The 24276-nt window shown below is 42.5% G+C and overlaps 1 protein-coding gene across 6 annotated transcripts in view; it reads right to left on the reverse strand.

Moving 5' to 3' along the window:
- Positions 1-24276, reverse strand: part of MILR1 (mast cell immunoglobulin like receptor 1) — a 267612-nt gene that overhangs the window by 13818 nt on the left and 229518 nt on the right. For all 6 annotated transcript variants that reach the window (XM_053708026.1, XM_053708062.1, XM_053708053.1 and 3 more), the window contains one exon: positions 10550-10619. In XM_053708026.1, the coding sequence (XP_053564001.1) occupies positions 10555-10619 (65 nt within the window). In that variant the 3' untranslated portion in view covers positions 10550-10554. The remainder of the gene's footprint in view (positions 1-10549; positions 10620-24276) is intronic.

The following is a 24276-nucleotide window of genomic DNA, read 5'->3' on the forward strand; positions in this document are numbered from 1 at the left end:
TGTGGAACCCCCTCTTACATTGTGTACCTCTTGTACTGAAAGGGCCTTACATTGTAAAGACCATATTTTAGGTCAAGAAAGTGTGCCTAAGGATGCTTCTCAGTCTGAAGAGAATCAGGATATGCCATCCAATTCTACCCAAGTGTCACAACCTTTAACGCCCACACAAGCGACGCCAAGTACCTCTAGTGCGTCTAATTCCTTTACTCTGCAGGAGATGGCTGCAGTTATGTCAACTACCCTTACAGAGGTATTATCTAAATTACCAGTGTTACAGGGTAAACACAGTAGGGCAGGTATTAATGTGAATACTGAATCCTCTGATGCTCTATTAGCTATTTCCGATGTACCCTCACAGTGTTCTGAGTTGGGGGTCAGGGAATTGCTGTCTGAGGGAGAAATTTCAGACTCAGGAAATGTGTTACCTCAGACAGATTCGGACGCTATGTCCTTTAAATTTAAGCTCGAACACCTCTGACTGTTGCTTCGGGAGGTTTTAGCGACTCTGGATGATTGTGATCCTATTATGACACCACCAGAGAAATTGTGTGATGGACAAATATCTAGAAGTGCCTACTTACACTGATGTTTTTCCGGTTCCTAAAAGAATTTCGGAAATTATGAAGAAGGAATGGGATAGACCAGGTATACCGTTTTCTCTCCCTCCTAATTTTAAGGAAATGTTTCCCATATCAGACACCATTCGGGACTTGTGGCAAACGGTCCCTAAGGTGGAGGGAGCTATATCTACTCTGGCTAAGCGTACAACTATACCCATTGAGGACAGTTGTGCTTTCAAAGACCCTATGGATAAAAAAATTAGAGGGTCTCCTAAAGAAATTGTTTATTAATTAGGGTTTTCTTTTACAACCTACAGCTTGCATTGTTCCAGTAACTACTGCAGCAGCTTTTTGGTTTGAAGCTCTGGAAGAGTCTCTGAAGGTTGAGACTCCGTTAGATGACATTTTGGATAGAATTAAGGCTCTCAAGTTAGCTAATTCTTTTATTGCTGATGCCGCTTTTCAAATTGCTAAATTAGCGGCGAAAAATGCAGGATTTGCTATCCTAGCGCGTAGAGCGTTGTGGCTCAAATCTCGGTCTGCTGATGTGTCATCAGAAACTAAGCTTTTAGCTATTCCCTTTAAAGGTAAGACCCTTTTCAGGCCAGAATTGAAGGAAATAATTTCTGACATTACAGGAGGTAAAGGTCATGCCCTACCTCAGAATAAGTCTGTTAAGATGAGGGGTAAACAGAATAATTTTCGTTCCTTTCGGAATTTTAAGGGAGGACCTTCTGCTTCCTCTTCCTCCACAAAGCAGGAAGGGGATTTTACCCAATCTAAGTCAGTCTGGAGACCCAACCAGAATTGGAATAAAGGTAAAAAACCCAAGAAGCCCGCTGCTGCTACAAAGACAGCATGAAGGGATGGCCCCAGATCCGGGACCGGATCTAGTAGGGGGCAAACTTTCTTTCTTTGCCCAGGCTTGGGCAAGAGATGTTCAGGACCCCTGGGCACTAGAAATAGTGACCCACGATTATCAATTGGACTTCAAGGAATTTCTCCCAAGAGGGAGGTTTCATCTTTCAAGATTATCTGCAGACCAGATAAAAAGAGAGGCGTTCTTACGCTGTGTAAAAAACCTTTTTACCATGGGAGTAATTTATCCAGTTCCAAAATCGGAACAAGGACAGGGGTTTTACTCAAATCTATTTGTGGTTCCCAAAAAAGAGGGAGCTTTCAGACCCATCTTAGACCTCAAGGGTCTAAACAAGTTTCTCAGAGTCCCATCGTTCAAGATGGAGACTATACGAACAATTTTACCAATGATCCAGGAGGGTCAATATATGACTACCATGGACTTGAAGGATGCTTACGTTCATATTCCTATCCACAAGGATCATCATCAGTTTCTAAGGTTTGCCTTCCTGGACAAACATTATCAGTTTGTGGCTCTTCCCTTCGGGTTGGCCACAGCACTCAGAATCTTCACAAAGGTTCTAGGGTCTCTTTTGGTTGTTCTCAGACCGCGAGGCACAGCAGTGGCGCCTTATCTGGACGATATTCTGATCCAGGCGTCAACATATCAACTGACAAAATCTCACACGAACACATTGTTGTCTTTCCTTAGAACTCACGGTTGGAAGGTGAACATAGAGTTCACTTGTTCCACAGACAAGGGTTCCGTTCTTGGGAACTCTGATAGACTCAGTAGCCATGAAAATATTTCTGACAGAGGTCAGAAAATCAAAGATTCTAAATACTTGCCGAGCACTTCAGTCCATTCCTCGGCCATCAGTGGCTCAGTGTATGGAGGTCATTGGATTAATGGTAGCGGCAATGGACATCATTCCGTTTGCTCGCTTTCATCTCAGACCGCTACAGCTGTGCATGCTATGCTCGGACAGTGGAATGGGGATTATGCAGATTTATCTCCTCAGATAAATCTAGATCAAGAAACCAGACTCTCTTCTTTGGTGGTTGTCGCTGGATCATCTGTCCCAGGGGACTTGTTTCCGCAGACCCTCGTGGGTGATAGTGACAACGGATGCCAGCCTTCTGGGCTGGGGTGCAGTCTGGAATTCCCTGAAGGCTCAGGGTGTTTGGACTCAGGTGGAGTCTTTACTCCCAATCAATATTCTGGAACTGAGAGCAATATTCAATGCGCTTCAGGCATGGCCTCAGTTGGCTTCAGCCAAATTTATCAGATTCCAGTCGGACGACATCACGACTGTGGCCTATATCAATCATCAGGGGGGAACAAGGAGTCCCTTAGCGATGAGAGAGGTATCCAAGATAATCTGTTGGGCGGAAGCCTACTCTTGTCATCTGTCAGCAATCTACATCCCAGGAGTAGAGAACTGGGAAGCGGATTTTCTAAGTCGACAGACTTTTCATCCGGGGGTATTTGCCTCATTGATTCTCCGATGGGACAGACCGGAATTGGATCTGATGGCATCTCGACAGAATGCCAAGCTTCCAAGATACGGATCCCGGTCAAGGGATCCTCAGGCCGAACTGATAGATGCCTTGGTTGTTCAGCCTAGCTTATGTGTTTCCACCGTTTCCTCTCCTTCTACGCGTGATTGCTCGAATCAAACAGGAGAGAGCTTCACGCCACGCAGGACTTGGTATGCGGATCTAGTGGACATGTCCTCTCTGCCACCGTGGAAACTTCCTTTCAGACAGGACCTTCTCATTCAAGGTCCTTTCCAACATCCAAATCTAATTTCTCTGCAGCTGACTGCGTGGAGATTGAACGCTTGATTTTATCGAAGCGAGGATTCTCTGATTCAGTTATCAGTACTTTGATACAGGCTAGAAAGCCTGTCACTACAAAAATCTATCATAAGATATGGCGTAAATATCTTTATTGGTGTGAATCCAAGGGTTACTCATGGAGTAAAGTTAGGATTCCTAGGATTCTGTCTTTTCTCCAAGAAGGATTGGAGAAAGGGTTATCAGCAAGTTCCTTAAAGGGACAAATTTCTGCGTTGTCAATTTTGTTTCACAAACGTTTGGCAGATGTGCCAGATGTTCAGTCTTTTTGTCAGGCTCTCTCTAGAATTAAGCCTGTATTTAGACCAATTACTCCTCCTTGGAGTTTAAATTTAGTTCTTCGAGTTCTTCAAGGGGTTCTGTTTGAACCTATGCATTCCATAGATATTACATTATTATCTTGGAAAGTTCTGTTTTTGGTTGCTATTTCTTCTGCTTGAAGAGTTTCTGAGCTTTCAGCGTTACAGTGTGATTCGCCTTATCTCATATTTCATTCTGATAAGGTGGTTTTACGTACTAAACCTGGGTTTCTTCCCAAGGTTGTTTCCAATAAGAATATTAATCAGGAAATTGTTGTTACTTCCTTGTGTCCTAATCCTTCTTCTAGGAAGGAGTGTCTGTTACATAATCTGGACGTGGTCCGTGCCTTAAAGTTTTACTTACAGGCAACTAAGGATTTCCGTCAATCATCTTCATTATTCATTGTTTATTCTGGAAAGCGTAGGGGTCAGAAAGCTACGGCTACCTCTCTTTCTTTTTGGCTGAGAAGTATCATCCGCCTGGCATATGAGACTGCTGGACAGCAGCCTCCTGAAAGAATTACGGCACATTCTACTAGGGCTGTGGCTTCCACATGCGTTTTTAAAAATGATGCATCTGTTGAACAGATTTGAAAGGCTGCGACTTGGTCGTCCCTTCATACTTTTTCCAAATTTTCCAAATTTGATACTTTTGCTTCTTCTGAGGCTGTTTTTGGGAGAAAAGTTCTTCAAGCAGTGGTGCCTTCTGTTTAGGTCTCTGTCTTGTCCCTCCCTTTCATCCGTGTCCTGTTGCTTTGGTATTGTATCCCACAAGTAAGGATGAAATCCGTGGACTCGTCGTATCTTGTAGAAGAAAAGGAAATTTATGCTTGCCTGATAAATTGATTTCTTCTACGATACGACGAGTCCACGGCCCTCCCTGTCAATTTAAGACAGATTATATTTTTTATTATTTACAACTTCAGTCACCTCTGCACCTTTTAGCTTTTCCTTTCCCTTCCTATAACTTTTGGTCGAATGACTGGAGGTGGAGGGGAAGGGAGGAGCTATATATACAGCTCTGCTGTGGTGCTCTTTGCCACTTCCTGTTAGCAGGAGGATAATATCCCACAAGTAAGGATGAAATCCATGGACTTGTCGTATCGTAGAAGAAATCAATTTATCAGGTAAGCATAAATTTCCTTTTTTAGGTCGAGGCCCAGGCCACCATACCCGGAGGGGGGGGGGCACTGCCCCCCGCCCTCCAATGCAAAGAAGATGGTGAACATAGTATTTATCATCAGTTTTCTATTTACAGCCATGAGTGAAGCAACAGAGATCATACATTTGCGACTCCACTGACTTTATCTCACAGATCACCCAACTCAGCCCCACAGATATATTGTTAACGCTAAATGTAGCAAGCCTTTACACTGTAATACCACATGATTTAGGTATAGCGGCTGTGGCCAAAAGTTTGAGAAAGGTGGCATATATTGGCCCTCCTGAAGAAGTCCTCATCATGCTATTAAGGCTCTGTCTCACAGAGAACTTCTTTCTTTTTGACAAATGATTTTATCTACAAATATCCGGCACAGCGATGGGGTCCAATGTGGCCCCATCCCTGGCCAACTTGTATATGGCTGACTACTAAACTGAAAGAATGAGGGTGTATGAGATTCATTACATCAAATATTATTGTTGATATTTAGATGATCTGTTCCTCATTTGGAGTGATGGAGAAGACAGTTTAAATACTTGGATCAAGAATCTGAATGCAAAGTACTATCAGATTCAGCGATACAACTAGCACTGAATCTGTAGACTATCTGGATTTAAGAATCTTCAAAAGTACAGACAAATTGGGAACAACTCTTTTCCAGAAAGTAACAAACCACAACTCCATCTTGCACGCAAGAAGCTGTCGCGTACCTACCTTGATAAGAAATATTCCGAAGGCACAGTATCAAAGGGTTATTCGTAACAACACGGATTAATCGAAATGTGCGACCCAATTGGATGAGATGACACAGAGGTTCATTGAGAGGGGATATAATAAGAATATTCTTTCAATTCCACAACATTGGAATTTGTTAAAGAAGTACCTCCCCAAAAAATGACTTTTGTGACCACCTATTCAACAGATAGTTACATCATAATGAAAGCGGTCAAAGATTAGTGGAAGCTACTGGAAGCAGACCAATCATTCCCTTTCGTTCCAAGAATAGGATACAGACGGGGTCGGAGTCTGAGAGACTCACTAATAAAAACAGATATGGGACCCACAACATCACACAAATTATGGTTAAACAAGAAGAAAGGTTGCTACAGATGTATTAGTTATGTCACATGTAGCAGTATGATTACAGGCACACATTTTCAACATCCAGCCCATATGTGGTTTATCTCTTTAACTGCCCTTGTGGGATGTTTTATACAGGGAAGACAGTGGATGATGCAAGAACTCGGATGGCGAACCATTGATCTAGTATTCGGACTGCTATCCTGAAAGGAAAATCTGACTTACCAGTGGCTCAACACTTCATGGAGGTGGGACATACTGTGCAGGATCTGAGATTTCGAATCATAGCTCACGTCCCTAAATTAAGAAGATGTGGAGACAAAGCAAAGATCCTCCTACAGAAGGAGACAAGATGGATCTACAAGCTGGGCACCCATAGCCCAAGGGGACTAAATGTACACACTGGGTGGCAATGCTACCTCTAGTGAGATTATAAGTGACGGATGAGAGTCATTACTGATGAGAGTCCACGATCATGAGTGAATGGTATTCCTGACAGGGGCGGCCCTGTCAGGCACAATCAGCATAATTATGAGTTCATGATCTGATAACAAGATATTAGGTTGGCTGGAAGTTGATGGGGTTGGTCCCATGATTTGAACAAAATCTTAAGCACAGAAGAATTTCACAACACTTATGTTAATGAGTGTATATGATGCCATTCTTCAGTACATCTACACCTGTCAAGTAAAATAGATTAGAACATATGAAGAAGTTGAATGTAGTTGTAATTGAGTGATACCATTAGAGAGTCTAGTCATATATGTTTTACAGTTGTTTTTAAATTTAAATTTTTAAAAGTATAAGTTTGATATTTTTCACACTATATTCACATTGTGGTGTTTAGGCATACCCACTGTTGATCAGTAGCGGGGGATAGGGGTTCTGATATTAGCCAATGTTATTGGGTTTTTGTTTGTTGGTCGGTTGTCCTGTCTCTGATGAGATTTTGGATCAGATACCGCTAAGAGGGTAGGTTTGTAGGGTTGACCCCTCGGTAAGCGGTAGTTATGAGCCCTGATGGCCAGGAGTCTTATGGCTAGTGCTTTATTTATTCTCTATTAATGTTCTATTAATTTTGATTCTATAGTTCATATTCTATTTCATCTGGTATGGTCATGATATTTGACATAGTGATAGGATGAGGCGGACTAGATAAGTTTTTTTGTAATATGAAAGATTTTTTTACATTTTGAGTTTAAGGAGGGTATGGTTTGTCACACCAGTTCTAATCCTGCGTGGGGACAGTCCCCCCCCAAAAAAGGTAGTGTCCTATGAGCTTAGTGGTTATAGTGTATAGGAGCATTGATGAAAATGGGCGATCACTTGCAGTGACATCTCACATAGTATTTACTGGGCTTCCACAGGCCACTCCCACAGAGGTTTCCAGGTTTCTATGTAATGGCTCATTTTTAGGTGGGGTACGGTAGGGATAGTGAACACACCCACAATATTACTGTGAGGTCTTGCCGCATAAGGGTGAAGATGGAGGATACGTTTGCACTTTGGGGACGTGCTGATTAGGAGAATGTCAGGAGACATTTTTGGGGTCTGTGTTTCTGTTAGAGCGCGAAGGTGGCGATCGGGATCAGTGATTCTAGTGGATACATGTTAAGGGAGCTCGTAAGGAATTAGAAGACTGGACACTGTTAACTTTGATGCTGACAGTTTTTAAATTTTTATATTTAAAGTTGATCGGTATGTTAGGTTGTTGTCATAACATTCTTTGGCCACGCCTACAGCGGGCGAGGTCTGTGTATAAGCCCAATGGGATAATAACAACTACGACAGGGTACATCCCCCTTCACGATGTGCAAGTGGGGAGATGTTAAATATTCTCAAATGAGCAGTGTTCTATAGATCATTGATATGTGTTGAGGAAATCCATGAGACAAGTAGTTAGTTTGATTGGTCAGGGGGACTATGTAGTGATATTATATGATCACAGCTTCAGTGCACTAAGTAAACAGAATGGTGTGAATGTGACACACCTATTGGAGATTGGCTTAGACTCAGATGATTGGAGCACTGGATGGAGGCGCGACAGGCCTCTCTGCTCCCTATTGGCAGCCTTTTTAGGTGGAGAGGATGCTCCACGCCGGATGTCTTGAAGATGGAGCCGCTCTGCGCCGGATGGATGAAGATAGAAGTTGCCGTCAGGATGAAGACTTCTGCCCGCTTGGATGAAGACTTCTGCCGGCTTTGAGGAGGACTTCTGCCGCCTGGATGAGGATGGATGTCCGGTCTTCAAAAACTGAAAGTGGATCGTCGGGGGATAGTGTTAGGTTTTTTTAAGGGTTTGTTGGGTGGGTTTTATTTTTAGCTTAGGGTTTTGGACAATGTAAAAGAGCTAAATGCCCTTTTAAGGGCAATGCCCATCCAAATGCCCTTTTCAGGGCAATGGGGTGCTTAGGTTTATTTAGATAGGGTTTTATTTGGTGGGTTTGGTTGTGTGGGTGGTGGGTTTTACTGTTGGGGGGTTGTTTGTATTTTTTTTACAGGTAAAAGAGCGGATTTCTTTGGGGCAATGCCCCACAAAAGGTCCTTTTAAGGGCCATTGGCAGTTTAGTGTAGTCTAGGGTTTTTTATTTTGGGGGGGCTTTTTTATTTTGATAGAGTGTAATTTAGATAATTGTATTTTGTTAATTTAATTTATTTAATTTTATTGTAATGTTAGGTGTTAGTGTAACTCCGGTTAGGTTCTATTTTACAGGTAAATTTGTATTTATTTTAACTAGGTAGCTAGTAAATAGTTAATAACTATTTACTAACTAGTCTACCTAGTTAAAATAAATACAAACTTACCTGTGAAAGAAAAATAACACCTAAGCTAACTACAATGTAACTATTAGTTATATTGTAGCTAGCTTAGGTTTTATTTTACAGGTAAGTATTTATTTTTTAATAGGAATTATTTAGTTATTAATAGTAAGTTTTATTTAGAATTATTTTAATTATGTTAAAATTAGGGGGTGTTAGGTTTACGTTAGGGTTAGACTTAGGGTTACGTTAGCGGTTAATATATTTTTTTAGTGTTAGTGATGTAGGAGGCGAGAGGTTTAGGGGTTAATAACTTTAGTATAGTGGCGGCGGCGACATTGGGGGCGGCAGATTAGGGGTTAATAAGTGTAATGTAGGTGTTGGCGACATTGGGGGTGGCAGATTAGGGGTTAATAAGTGTAGGTAGGTGATGGTGACATTGGGGGTGGCAGTTAAGGGGTTAATAAGTGTAGGTAGGTGGCGGCAACATTGGGGGTGGCAGATTAGGGGTTAATAAGTGTAATATAGGTGTCGGCGATATCGGGAGCAGCAGATTAGGGGTTAATAACTGTAATGTAGGTGCTGGCGATGTCAGGGGCAGCAGATTAGAGGTGTTTAGACTCTGGGTTTATGTTAGGGTGTTAGGTTTAAACATACATTTTTTTCCCCATAGATATCAATGGGGCTGCGTTACGGAGCTTTACAATTGCAGGCATTAGGCTTTTTTTTTTAGCTGGCTCTCCACATTGATGTCTATGGGGAAATCGTGCACGAGCACGTCAAAACACCGCTTGTATTTGGGTGAGGTATGGAGCTCAACGCAACCATATCGCCTGCACAAGCCGGGTTTTTGCAAACCTGTAATAGCAGCGCTATGATAGATGAGCGGTGAAAATAACGTACAAGTTATTAGCGAGCCAGCCATAACGCAAAACTCGTAATCTGGCTGAAATAAAACTATCAAAATAAAAAGTGTGTCTAATCTTGTATGGAGCTTTCTCGCTCTTTATTAGTCTTAATATGAACATTGATGAATAAGGACATACTACACTATATGGCTGCTCTCTCTATGTTTTCTCTTTTTGTGCACGTTCCTATCCTTTCACATATTAAACTATTTCACTTGACCTGCAATAGTAAGAAAATGCATAAATTGAGTAACAAATTTAGCTCTTGCCTATCTTTTAATGTAATTTATTTTTCCTTTGGATTGCAAACTAAAACTATATATATATATATATATATATATATATATATATATATATATATATATATATATATATATATACACACACACATATAAATACATACACACACTACAGTAGATTTGCCTACCTGGCAAACATATATTTTGACCTTTGTTTCTGCAAAAGTTGATTTCTTCTTTTTAATTCTGAATTATTATTATTTTTTGTCTGTTATCTACCTAAACTACTTTAGATGTCAAAGACCCACCATATACCTACCAGTTTTTAAATGGATCTACTTTATATGTGAAGAAATGTATTTATTGGTTAGTAAAAATCTGTTTTAGACACATTCTTATTTACTTTAAAATAAAAAAATATTCAGTTGTATTTCCTAAAAACGTGACAAAATGAGTGGATATCACACACACACACACACACACACACACACACACACATATTACATATATTTTACTAAATTATCAAAAATACTAGTTGGGGATGGTGGTCTTAGACGTTTGCACAATACTATATATTTGTGTGTGTGTATTGAGATATCTCACAAGCATTGAAAGAGGCACATCTAGGACAATTCATCTATACTAAGCTGCCTCCTAACCTATAATTTAACAAATACAGACTATGTTCTAATCCGAGTTCAGTTTTTACTTGCCAAGGATTTTTTGCCATGTATAATCTAGAAATTGTAGTTTTAGGGAATCCATATTTCTGCAACAATTTTCAACTGAAGAGTTGAATAAGACCAGTGGCTGTAAAACTCACATTGTTTAACTGTTATTGCCTCTAACTAGGATCTCAGTGTATTCCACGGAATCTTCATTTTTGACAATTTCTAGGGGAAAATAGGAGAGAGATATGCTGGTTATAATATACAAGGATTTACATTTTGAAATGCAAAAGTCTTATTTCCATTTTTTTAGTTCAAGTACAGATGACTCATGTTTTCATGTGCCTATCTTCCTCCCATATCATGTACCATATTACTTACCCTACTAATTATTCACATAAATCTCTAAAAACTACTTGCTGTCTGATAACCTGCCCTGCAAGATATATTAAGCATGTTAATGACGTTCCCTATTCCAATCTCATTCCATTGCTTGACAGTTTTTCTCCAGTTTGCACTGATTGTACAGATATACCTCAGAGATATTGCGGATTCGGTTCCAGACCACCGCAATAAAGCAAATATAGCAATAAAGTGAAACATACATTTCTTGGTTTCCCAGTACATATTAAAGTTTATGTTTACACTATAATGTAGTCTATTAATTGTGCCTTAGCATTATATCTAAAAATAAAAATGTGCATAACTTATTAAAAAATACTTAATTGGTAAAAAAAATGCTAACCATCATTTGAGCATTCAGCTAGTCATAATCTTGTTACTGGTGGTGGACACGTGTGTTTGTATATATATATATATATATATATATATATATATATATATATATAGATAGATAGATAGATAGATAGATAGATAGATAGTGGAAATAGAAAGAGGCACTCTCAGGTCTTTTGTTGATCCATGTAATGCTGGTGGGATATTCCACTATCAGACCGAACTCGGCCATTTGTCTTCTTAAACCGGCGTCGAGCCGGAATGATAGGGAATATCCCAGAGCAGAGAAAGTTTGCAAGATGAGGTAAGCGGCACTCACCACAGGCAGGATAGTCTTCGGCGGCAACAGGCAGGGAATCAGAGAAAGGCAGTTCAGGGGTAAACCACAAGAAGGGCCAGACAGGCAGGGGTTGGCAACGGTAAAGTATTCCAAAGGTAAACCACTAGAACGGTCAGGCCGGCAGGGTTTGGCAACGGTAAAGCAGTCCAAGGGTAAACCACTAGAATGGTCAGACAGGCAGGGTTTGGCAATGGTAAAGCAGTCCAAGGGTAAACCACTAGAATGGTCAGGCAGGCAGGTTTAGCAACAGAGAGGTAATCCAGAACAATAGGGGTTAATCAAGCAGAGTTCAGCAGCAGTATAGCAATCCAGTAATTCAGGGGTTAATAGGCAGAGTGGTCAGACAGGCAGAGTTCAGCAGCAGTATATCAATCCAGCAATTTAGGGGTTAATAGGCAGAATGGTCAGATAGGCAGAGTTCAACAGCAGTATATCAATCCAGCAATTTAGGGGTTAACAAGCAAAGTGGTCAGACAAGCAGAGTTCAGCAGCAGGATATCAATCCAGCAATTTAGGGGTTAACAGGCAGAGTAGTCAGACAGGCAGGGTTCAACAAAAATAAGGCAATCCTGAGAATAACGATCTATCACACCCAGGAGCACACAAAGTAACACCTATACTTGGGCAGTGATAGATCGTTCTGAGCAACTTACATAGGCGCAGGATTCGCGCCACAGGAATCCAGACCAGCATCAGTGAGAGGAGCGTGGGGCGATGACGTCAGCGCCGCACGCATCCAAACCTGACACAGCTCCTGACAATGAGCAGGGAAGGAGACGCCGCACCCCTAGCAACAGCTAGAGCGGCGCAGCGTGACATAGCCCCCCTCTCAACCAGAGTCGGCTTCAAAGGATGAGCAACATGGACTCTGGAGATGATGGAGCATATACGTCATGGGCAGGAACGATCCGCCACAGAATAACCCTTCCAATGTACAAGATACTGTAGTTGTCTGCCCCTGTATCTGGAGTCCAGGATCTTAGCAACCTCATATTCAGGGTTGCCATGGACCAGGAGCAGAGGAGGAGGAGGAGCTCTGAGTCAGGTATATATATTTCTGATGTAAGGCTTGAGTAGAAAGATGTGGAAGACTGGGTGTATGCGTAGGGTTTTGGGCAAGGCCACTTTGTAGGCAACAGGAGACAGTCTTTTCAGGACTTTGTAAGGTCCGATAAACCTAGGCCCTAGTTTGTGACAGGGTTGACATAGATGAATATGTTGAGTAGAGATCCAAACATGTTCACCTACCGAGATGGCACGTACAGAGGCTCTATGATGATCAGCAAACTTCTTGTATCCAGACACAGCTGAACGTAGCTGAGAGCGAATACGTCACCAATGAGTGGTGAGTTCAGTAACGTGTCGATCTGCAGCAGGAACCCCAGTGGACTGAGCAGAAAGAGGGAAGACACGAGGTTGATACCCTGCTGCAGCTTGAAACATTGTAGAGAAGAGTGCCAATGAGTTTCTTGCCAGCTTGGCTAGGGGCAACATGTCAGATCAATTGGCATGGAGAGAATTGACAAAAGCTCTAAGGTAGGCCTTGAGATCCTGGCTTACTCTCTGTTAGTCCATTGTTCTGAGAATGGTAGCCAGAAGACAAGGAAACAGTGGTTCCAATCAACTTGCAAAAGGCTCTCCAAAAGGTAGAGATGAATTGTGGACCTCTGTGGGAAACAATATTCACAGGAATACCATGAAGTCGTACCACATGTAAGAGAAGAGCCAAAGGAAGTTTTGTTAAGGGTACAAAATGAGCCAGTCTGGAGAACCGATCCACCACAACCCAGATAACTGTATGGTGGTCAGAAGGTGGGAGGTCCACAATAAAGTTCATAGTTATGTGTGTACATGGTTGTTTGGGAATGGACAATGGTTGGAGCAAGCCAGGGGGCAAGGATCGGGGAGTCTTGTTGGCAGCACAAGTAGTGCAAGCTTTCACATAATCCTGAGCGTCAGACTTCATAGTAGGCCACCATACATGTTGGGAAAGACGCTTAAAAGTCCTAGTCAAACCAGGATGTCCTGAGAGTTTACTATCATGATTCAAGGATAGCAGGGGTGCGTAGGTTCAGAGGTACAAAGATGATATCATAGGCCACGGGGGCTCCAGGAGGTTTACTAGACTGGGCACATTGCAGTCTTTGCAGATTGGTGGTTTTTAGTTGAGCAACCATACAGGAGGGAGGTATGATGTGTTCAATAGGAGCTTCAGAGGAATCGCTTGAGTGAGGGAAGTGACTGAAAAGGGCATCCACCTTCTTGTTTTTGGTCCCAGGAAGATAAGAGACCACAAAGTTAAAACGGGAAAAAAACAAGGCCCACCTGGCCTGTCAAGGATTGAGTCGATGAGCAGTCTCTAGGTAAGTCCGATTCTTGTGGTCGGTGAGAATCTGAATGGGATTTGCGGTGCCCTCTAACCAATGATGCCATTTAGTCAAAGCCATCTTAATGGCTAAGAGTTCACGATTACCCACATTGTAATTCCTCCCTACAGGAGTAAAGCGTTTAGAGAAAAAGGCTACATGGTGTGACTTGGAAGTCAAAGGATCCCTTTGGGTTAGAGCTGCTCCAGCCCCTATCTCAGAGGCATCATCCTCTAAAGGGAACTGTAGGTAAGAATCAGGATGGCAGAGCACAGGAGCAGAACAGAAAGCCTTTTTCAGACGAGAGTAGGCATTTATGACTTCAGGAGGCCAATATTTACAGTCTTTGTTCTGTTTTGTCAATTCAGTGAGTGGAGCGACTGTTTGAGAAAAGTTCTTTATAAACTTGCGGTAATAATTGGAGAACCCCAAGAATCTCTGTAATTACTTTAATGAAGTAGGTTGAAGCCATTCTAAAATTGCATGGCAAAACCCTCCTTTGAGATGACATAACCAAGGAATTGGATCTGAATTTGAACAAACTCAAATTTTTCTAGCTTGGCTACCAAAGAATTGTCTGAGACATTGAAGCACCTGTCTCACGTGTTTATGATGCTCTTCTAAAGTGGAACAGAAAACAAGGAAGTCATCCAAATAGACAATGACAGTGCCGTTGAGGAGGTCACGGAAGACATCGTTGACAAATGCCTGGAAGACTGCAGGGGCGTTACACAGCCCAAAGGGCATTACAAGGTATTCATAATGCCCTGATCTTGTGTTGAAGGCAGTCTTCCATTCGTGGCCTGGGAAGATACAAATCAAATTGTATGCCCCAAGTCCAGCTTGGTGAAGAAGCGAGCATCCTGTTTGGTGATCAAAAGGAATGGGATAGTAATTCTTGATAGTTATGTTGTTCAAGGCCCTGTAGTCGATGCAGGGTCTGAGCCCACCATCCTTCTTACTGACGAAAAAGAAGCCTGTCCCAGCAGGAGAGGAGGAAGGGCAAATGAAACCTTTAGCTAGGTTCTCTTGGATTTATTCCTCCATGGATTTGGTTTCAGCTTTGCAGAGTGGATAAGTCCTCCCTTTAGGAAGTGGGGCTCTGGAAAAGAGGTCGATTTTGCAGTCATAAGGACAGTGGGGTGGCAGCACGTCGGCTGCTTTTTTCTCAACACATCTGCAAAGTCTGTATACTAGCTATGGAGATGCTGGCAGAAGAGTGACTTTAGTAAGGCAGGAGTGGAAACAGGAGGTACCCCAGGAGGCCAGTTGTCCTTCAGCCCAGTCGAACTGTGGATTGTGTAGTCCGAAGCCAAGGAAGACAAAGGTTGAAAGGCTGTGCTGGGGAATGAATGACCTCAAACTGCAGCTGTTCATTATGAAGGACTCCCACAGTCAAGGTCAGGGGTGCTGACTCAAAATGAATCAATGAAGGCTTGAGTGTGGACAGTATTCTGAAGGAAGGTAAGGGTAACAGGTACCAGAATCCGAGAGGAGTGAGGGGATTTAGTAGAGATCATGCTTAGAGGTACCCCAGTGTTATCCCCTAAGCATTGGCTTTTCCTGGCTGAATGTCACAATTCTTTAGTTGGTGGCTGTTAGATCCACAATAAAAGCATAGTCTCAATCTTTTTCTGCTCTGTCTTTCAGACTCTGAGGGTTTGAAGGAGGAGAGATCCATGGTTTCCTCCACTGGGGTAATTGGAGCTGTTAGGGGGGTAGGGCATACTGCAGAAACCGGATGAATAGAAGGATGGGATGGAAGGACCCGCCAAGTTCTGTCTCTCTCGGCTTGTCTCTCCTGGAAGCGAGAGTCCAGACTGATACAAAGTGTTACAAATTCATCCAAAGAAGAAGGAATATCACAATAAGTGAGTTCATCTTTGATGCGTTCATGCTGCCTTGAGAGCACTGCCATCCCAAGTTGTTTCAAGTGCCAAGGTGCAAAATTCGATGGCGAATTGTGCCACAGTTCTATTGCCCTGGCGGAGATCCAGGAGAGAAAATTCTGCAGCAGAGGTTCGACCAAAAGTCCCAAACACAGCAAATAATGCAGAAATAAAAGCATCCGCATCATGCAGGAGAGGAGCGTTCTGTTCCAAAAGAGGAGAGACCTAGGCTAGGGCCTTGTTTTTCAGTAAAGAAATGATAAAGGTGACCATTGACTTGTGAGACTGAAAGGTGTGAGGATCATTGCGGAAGTGCAGCCTACATTGGTTTAGAAAACCCCTGCAATCGGTAGTACCTTCATACTTATCAGGCAATTGTAATCGGGGTCTTTTTTCAGAAGCAGAGGAAGAAGCCGCAGTACTAGGAGCGGAGACTGGTGGTACAATAACAGGAGCGGTATTCCTCACTGTAAGTAGTGAAGAGTGTTGAGCAGTTATAGCCTCTAGTTTGGAATCCATACTCTGCAACTGTGTGGTATGGGTTCCCAACATCTGTCCCTGAAGATAAACTGCTTTTGCCACCTCATCTGGCTCCATGGCCCAAGTATAATGTAATGCTTGTGAACTCGGCCAGTAGTCTTCTTATCCTGGCGTCGAGAATGATAGGGAATATTCCAGAGCAGAGAAAGTTCGCAAGATAAGGTAAGCGGCACTCACCACAGGCAGGATAGTCTTCGGCGGCAACAGGCAGGGAATCAGAGAAAGGCAGTTCAGGGGTTCAGGGGTAAACCACAAGAAGGGTCAGGCAGGCAGGGGTTGGCAACGGTAAAGTAGTCCAAAAAGTAAACCACTAGAACAGCCAGGCATGCAGGGTTTGGCAACGGTAAAGCAGTTCAAGGGTAAACCACTAGAATGGTCAGGCAGGCAGGGTTTGGTAATGGTAAAGCAGTCCAAGGGTGAACCACTCGAATGGTCAGCCAGGCAGGGTTTGGCAACGTAAAGCAGTCCAAGGGTAAACCACTAGAATGGTCAGGCAGGCAGGATTTGGCAACAGAGAGGCAATCCAGAACAATAGGGGATAATCAAGCAGAGGGGTCAGACAAGCAGAGTTCAGCAGCAGTATATCAATCCAGCAATTTAGGGGTTAACAGGCAGAGTGGTCAGACAAGCAGAGTTCAGCAGCAGTATATCAATCCATCAATTTAGGGGTTAACAGGCAGCGTAGTCAGACAGACAGGGTTCAACAATAATAAGGCAATACAGAGAATACCGATCTATCACACCCAGGAGCACACAAAGTAACACCTATACTTGGGCAGTGATAGATCATTCTGAGCAACTTACATAGGCGCAGGATTCGCACCACAGGAATCCGGACCAGCATCAGCAAGAGGAGCATGCGGCGATGATGTCAGCGCTGTGCGCATCCGGACCCGACACAGCCCTGACAACGAGCAAGGAAGGAGACGCTGCGCCCCTAGCAACAGCTAGAGCGGCGCAGACGTGACAATCCAATATTTTAAACTTTTATTCTGAATTCCAAAATAATCTAAATGAGGTCAACAATTTGGTCCTCACAGGGACCTTTTTCAAGACCACTTATTGTCTTACGCCTAGATTTAGAGTTCTGCGTTAGCCGTCAAAAGCAGCGTAAAGGGGGTCCTAACGCTGCTTTTTACCGCCCGCTGGTATTTAGAGTCAGCCAGGAAAGGGTCTAATGCTCACTTCCAAGCCCCGACTTTTCCATACCGCAGATCCCCTTACGCCAATTGCGTATCCTATCTTTTCAATGGGATCTTCCTAACGCCGGTATTTAGAGTCTTGGCTGAAGTGAGCGGTACACCCTCTACCGACAAGACTCCAGCTGCAGAAAAAAGTCAGTAGTTAAGAGCTTTCTGGGCTAACGCCAGTTTATACAGCTCTTACTAATCGGAACAGCCAATAGAATGCAAGCTCAATCTGATTGGCTGATTGGATCAGCCAATCGGATTGAACTTGAATCTGATTGGCTGATTCAATCAGCCAATCAGATTTTTCCTACCTTAATTCCGATTGGCTGATAGAATCCTATCAGCCAATCGGAATTCGAGGGACGCCATCTTGGATGACGTCACTTAAAGGAACCTTCATTCGTCGGTAGTCGTCGGTAGGAAGAGGATGTTCCGCACCGGAGGTCTTGAAGATGGAGCCTCTCCTCGTCGGATGGATGAAGATAGAAGATGCCGCTTGGATTAAGATGTCTGCCGGTCCGGATGTCCTCTTCTGCCCGGATAGGATGAAGACTTCTGCTGCTCCGGATGTCTTCTTTTGGTCCATCGGTGCTCGGCTGAGTGAAGACGACTCAAGGTAGGGAGATCTTCAGGGGGGTAGTGTTAGGTTTATTTAAGGGGGGTTTGGGTTAGAGTAGGGGTATGTGGGTGGTGGGTTGTAATTTTGGGGGGTGGTATTGTGTTTTTTTTACAGGCAAAAGAGCTGATTTCTTTGGGGCATGCCCCGCAAAAAGCCCTTTTAAGGGCTGGTAAGGTAATAGAGCTGTTAACTTTTTAAATTTAGATTAGGGTAAGGAATTTTTTTATTTTGGGGGCTTTGTTATTTTATTAGGGGGCTTAGAGTAGGTGTAATTAGCTTAAAATTCTTGTAATCTTTTTTTATTTTTTGTAATTTAGTGTTTGTTTTTTTTGTAATTTAGTTTAGTTTATTTAATTGTAGGTAATTGTAGGTACTTGTAGTTAATTGATTTAATTTATTTATTGATAGTGTAGTGTTAGGTTTAATTGTAACTTAGGTTAGGATTTATTTTACAGGTAATTTTGTACTTATTTTAACTAGGTAACTATTAAATAGTAAATAACTATTTAATAGCTATTGTACCTAGTTAAAATAAATACAAAGTTGCCTGTAAAATAAATATAAATCCTAAAATAACTACAATATAATTATTTGTTATATTGTAGCTATATTAGGGTTTATTTTACAGGTAAGTATTTAGCTTTAAATAGGAAGACTTTAGTTAATAATATTTAATTTATTTTGTTAGATTCAAATTATATTTAATTTAGGGGGGTGTTAGGGTTAGACTTAGCTTTAGGGGTTAATATATTTATTAGAGTAGCGGCGAGGTCCGGTCGGCAGATTAGGGGTTAATAAGTGTAGGTAAGGTAGCGGCGACGTTGGGGGGGGCAGATTAGGGGTTAATACTATTTATTATAGGGTTTGCGAGGCGGGAGTGTGGTGGTTTAGGGGTTAATACATTTATTATAGTGGCGGCGAGGTCCGGGCAGCAGATTAGGGGTTAATAAGTGTAGGTAAGGTAGCGGCGACGTTGGGGGCGGCAGATTAGGGGTTAATAAATTTAATATAGGTGTCGGCAATGTTAGGGGCAGCAGATTAGGGGTTCATAAATATAATGTAGGTTGCAGCGGTGTCCGGAGCGGCAGATTAGGGGTTAATTGTGTAATGCAGGTGTCAGCGATAGCGGGGGCGGCAGATTAGGGGTTAATAAGTGTAAGAATAGGGGTGTTTAGACTCGGGGTTCATGTTAGGGTGTTAGGTGCAGACTTAGAAAGTGTTTCCCCATAGGAAACAATGGGGTTGCGTTAGGAGCTTAACGCTGCTTTTTTGCAGGTGTTAGGTTTTTTTTAAGCCCAAACTGCCCCATTGTTTCCTATGGGGATATCGTGCACGAGCACATTTTTCCAGCTAGCCGCTACCATAAGCAACGCTGGTATTGAGGGTTGAAGTGGCGGTAAATATGCCTTTATGCTCCCTTTTTGGAGCCTAACGCAGCCCTTCAGAGAACTCTAAATACCAGCGTTGTTTGGAAGCAGCGCTAGAAAAAAAAGACGCGTACCTAACGCACCCCTTTGGCTGCAAAACTCTAAATCTAGGCGTTAGCTTAGCCATTTCGTTTACTTTTGAACAAAACAGCTAAGCTAGCTAAGACAATAAGTGGTCTTGAGAAAGGTCCCTGTGAGGACCAAAATTTTGAAAGATAGAGATAGGAGCGCCTAGGGAATATGACCAATCCTAGACAAGAAGATGAATATTTTCTGCACTTTTGTTTGTATGCTCTTGTACCAAAATTGTTCTCCTCAGGAACAATAAAGCTTAGAGGAATTTGGGAGGTAGATACAGGAGCGCTTGGCCAGCTGCTACAAACTAATGGAAATAGATATATACTGTAGCTAAAGCTCTATGCTATATACAAAAAATATCTAATTAAAATATATATATATTTGAAAAAATCATAAAGAAATGGGTTATTAGAAAATGTAATAATAGATCTATGCGCACTTTATAAATTGATAGTAGCAGAGTTATGCTATTTGTTGCAGGATTGTGCTAATTAGTGGCAGATTTGTATTATTTTAAAGAGAAAACAGATTAAATAATATCAAGTGTTGTATAAAATATATATATAATTTATTTTATCAGCACAAAGACACAAATGTATGTAATTCATAAAGGGAGTGCAGAATTATTAGGCAAATGAGTATTTTGACCACATTATCCTCTTTATGCATGTTGTCTTACTCCAAGCTGTATAGGCTCGAAAGCTTACTACCAATTAAGCATATTAGGTGATGTGAATCTCTGTAATGAGAAGGGGTGTGGTCTAATGACATCAACACCCTATATCAGGTGTGCATAATTATTAGGCAACTTCCTTTCCTTTGGCAAAATGGGTCAAAAGAAGGACTTGACAGGCTCAGAAAAGTCAAAAATAGTGAGATATCTTGCAGAGGGATGCAGCACTCTTAAAATTGCAAAGCTTCTGAAGCGTGATCATCGAACAATCAAGCGTTTCATTCAAAATAGTCAACAGGGTCGCAAGAAGCGTGTGGAAAAACCAAGGCGCAAAATAACTGCCCATGAACTGAGAAAAGTCACTGGAGTGCCCAAAAGCACAAGGTGTGCAATATTCAGAGACATGGCCAAGGTAAGAAAGGCTGAAAGACGACCACCACTGAACAAGACACACAAGCTGAAACGTCAAGACTGGGCCAAGAAATATCTCAAGACTGATTTTTCTAAGGTTTTATGGACTGATGAAATGAGAGTGAGTCTTGATGGGCCAGATGGATGGGCCCGTGGCTGGATTGGTAAAGGGCAGAGAGCTCCAGTCCGACTCAGACGCCAGCAAGGTGGAGGTGGAGTACTGGTTTGGGCTGGTATCATCAAAGATGAGCTTGTGGGGCCTTTTCGGGTTGAGGATGGAGTCAAGCTCAACTCCCAGTCCTACTGCCAGTTTCTGGAAGACACCTTCTTCAAGCAGTGGTACAGGAAGAAGTCTGCATCCTTCAAGAAAAACATGATTTTCTTGCAGGACAATACTCCATCACACGCGTCCAAGTACTCCACAGCGTGGCTGGCAAGAAAGGGTATAAAAGAAGAAAATCTAATGACATGGCCTCCTTGTTCACCTGATCTGAACCCCATTGAGAACCTGTGGTCCATCATCAAATGTGAGATTTACAAGGAGGGAAAACAGTACACCTCTCTGAACAGTGTCTGGGAGGCTGTGGTTGCTGCTGCACGCAATGTTGATGGTGAACAGATCAAAACACTAATAGAATCCATGGATGGCAGGCTTTTGAGTGTCCTTGCAAAGAAAGGTGGCTATATTGGTCACTGATTTGTTTTTGTTTTGTTTTTGAATGTCAGAAATGTATATTTGTGAATGTTGAGATGTTATACTGGTTTCACTGGTAAAAATAAATAATTGAAATGGGTATATATTTGTTTTTTGTTAAGTTGCCTAATAATTATGCACAGTAATAGTCACCTGCACACACAGATATCCCCCTAAAATAGCTATAACTAAAAACAAACTAAAAACTACTTCCAAAACTATTCAGCTTTGATATTAATGAGTTTTTTGGGTTCATTGAGAACATGGTTGTTGTTCAATAATAAAATTAATCCTCAAAAATACAACTTGCCTAATAATTCTGCACTCCCTGTATATAAGCAATTCAAAAACTCAAATGGTTAAAACATGTGTAAGGTTGGCCAACCTGGTGAAGTGCATCAATTCTAAAATATAGATATAAAAAATAGCTGTAATGAACCCTGCAGGGGGCGGAGCTTGGCCACGCAGGCGAATGGCCGCATCTTAGATCAGCTCCTAGTCCTAGAGACATTGTGACACCAAAAGCATGGCCATATAGACCAAAAAAAAAAAAAAAAAATCTAAGCTCAGGGGATGATGTGATATACACCACAGCTAAAGAAGACATCGCAGACTTACCGCTACCAAAATCAGCAGGTTTGGCACAGACAAGAAGTCAAAGGATCTAACCTGCGCAGTCCGGCAAACTGATTCCCTGCAACGCTGACACACTAACTACTCAGCATACCGGGTCCCGTGGAGCAGCAGGAGAGCTATAACGCTGCGCTCGACATAGCCCACAGAGTGTCAGATAAAGGGGGGGACTGTCGGCGGAACGAGCGACCGCTCCATAGGCGCAGCTGTAACTGGTGAGGCACGTAGTGAAAGGCAGCAGGCCGCTCCCAGCATACAGACCTAAAATGCCCAAATAGACAATATAATAACTGAAAACAAGGGGCATTGTGAAGTGACACAGATACACGCTGCCAAACACTCAGAAGCACGGCAGATCAGACCACTCACAACTACAGATCAAAGAATAATCAAGGCCTGAAAATGCTTAGCAGGGCCTACTAGAGCACAATAGCAAGCGCAGTAGTGTACACATGGGGAGGATATAGACAAGAAAAAAGGGCCTCTTAGATATAACACCTCATCAAGTGAACTAATAAACAAAGCCTAATATACCACAATATTAGGTGGAGGCAGGGACAAGTTATTACCCTGATAAGGGCTGCACATACAACACCTCTTGAGCACCAACATCAAGGCTACTACCCAGGAGCCTAAAGTAATAACATCAATAAAATAAAATCACCAATATTCACAGCTTCAACCTCTCATGGTGGGGAATGCCTATTAAAAAGCATAACAAGGCAGAGAAAAAAGCTTCCCAAAAGCCTTTAAATAAATTCCTAAAACTCATAGAACACCACGTGGCATCAGATAGAGGGAACATGGAGGGGCTACAATCTACAACCCCTGAGCAGATTGATCATGCAAATGCACAAATGCTCGCTAATGTCACCAAAAAAGATCTTCTGCATCTATCTTCTAAGGAAGACATACAAAATGTGATGCAAGAAATGAGAAGCCTGTTCCAAGATCTGCGCAGAGATATAAGCTCACTGGAGGGTAGAGTCACAGCGGTTGAGGAAGCACAAGCCACCACAGATGCTACAGTACACACTAACACCGCTGAGTTACAAGTACACACAGCAATTATACAGTCTTTATCAGATAAACTAGAAGACTTGGACAATAGGGGACGCCGAAACAATGTAAGGGTGAGAGGAGTCCCTGAGTCTGTCTACCCCCCCGCCATTGAAGGATATCTTCAAAGTCTGTTCCGTACCATAAAAGGAACACCAACCTCTGCTGAGATTGCAATAGAACGTGCCCATAGGGCACTGAGGCCCAAACCACGACCCAAGGCCCCCCCACGGGACATAATAATCAAATTCCTTAATTTTAAGGACAAAGAAGAACTCATGCGCTGTGCGAGATCCAAAAACCCAATCCAACATGCAGGCACAGAGTTACAACTGTTCTCAGATTTATCACCAGCCACCTTACAAAAGCGGCGGGAGCTGGCCCCTGTAACTGCACAACTAAGAAACCGCAGAGTTCAATACCGCTGGGGGTTCCCGGTATCATTAATAGTCACCCACAACAGCAAGACCTTTATCTACAGACCAGGCACAGACTTACAAGCTTTTCTGGCGGACATTGATAGTATAAACACACCTCCACCTGAAAAGGGCAGCTTGGGAGATAATCCAAAAGGCCTGCCCAGAGTTTCGCCAAATACTCCTCCAATGGACTGATGGGACCTACGCATGCAGTGACTGTTTCTACTTTTCAAGTTCCTGACCTTGGATAACAGGTATGGCTGGGCAACGCAGTGGGAGCACAACCCTGGGAAAACTCCCACTAGCCTTACACATTATAATGGGACCATGCCATGACTTAATGTAAAAGAGGCCTAGTACCTTGCAAGACTTGCAGACATTATACGTGGCCCATAATTCGAGAACTGGCATTCCTACTACCTGGCTGCATCCAACGGTACAACGGACTCTGATCCACAAGCATAAACGAGTGCCATACATACATTTTTTTTTTTTTTTTTTTTTAAATCACACATTGTTTTCAGGTACCTTATAAAATGTAATGTATTGTATTGTTTAATTAAACCCAGCATCCAGAAGGTCGCTGCTTCGGGAAGAGCAGCATCAGTATATACACAACCTCAGTAAAGCCTGACTCACTCTAAGCTCCCTAAATGTGTCTCGAATATGCTTCCTAATCAGGTTTAAAATTTTGATGGAGCTAATTGATTTAGTTGTGTAAGTAAAACTGAAATAACAAGGTATTTTGCTGACTAACTGTCTTTCTAATCCTTTGTATGCCGCTAGCTGGATGATGCCAAACTTGGTGA

This window comes from Bombina bombina, chromosome 1 (assembly GCF_027579735.1).
Source record: "Bombina bombina isolate aBomBom1 chromosome 1, aBomBom1.pri, whole genome shotgun sequence".
NCBI lineage: Eukaryota > Metazoa > Chordata > Amphibia > Anura > Bombinatoridae > Bombina > Bombina bombina.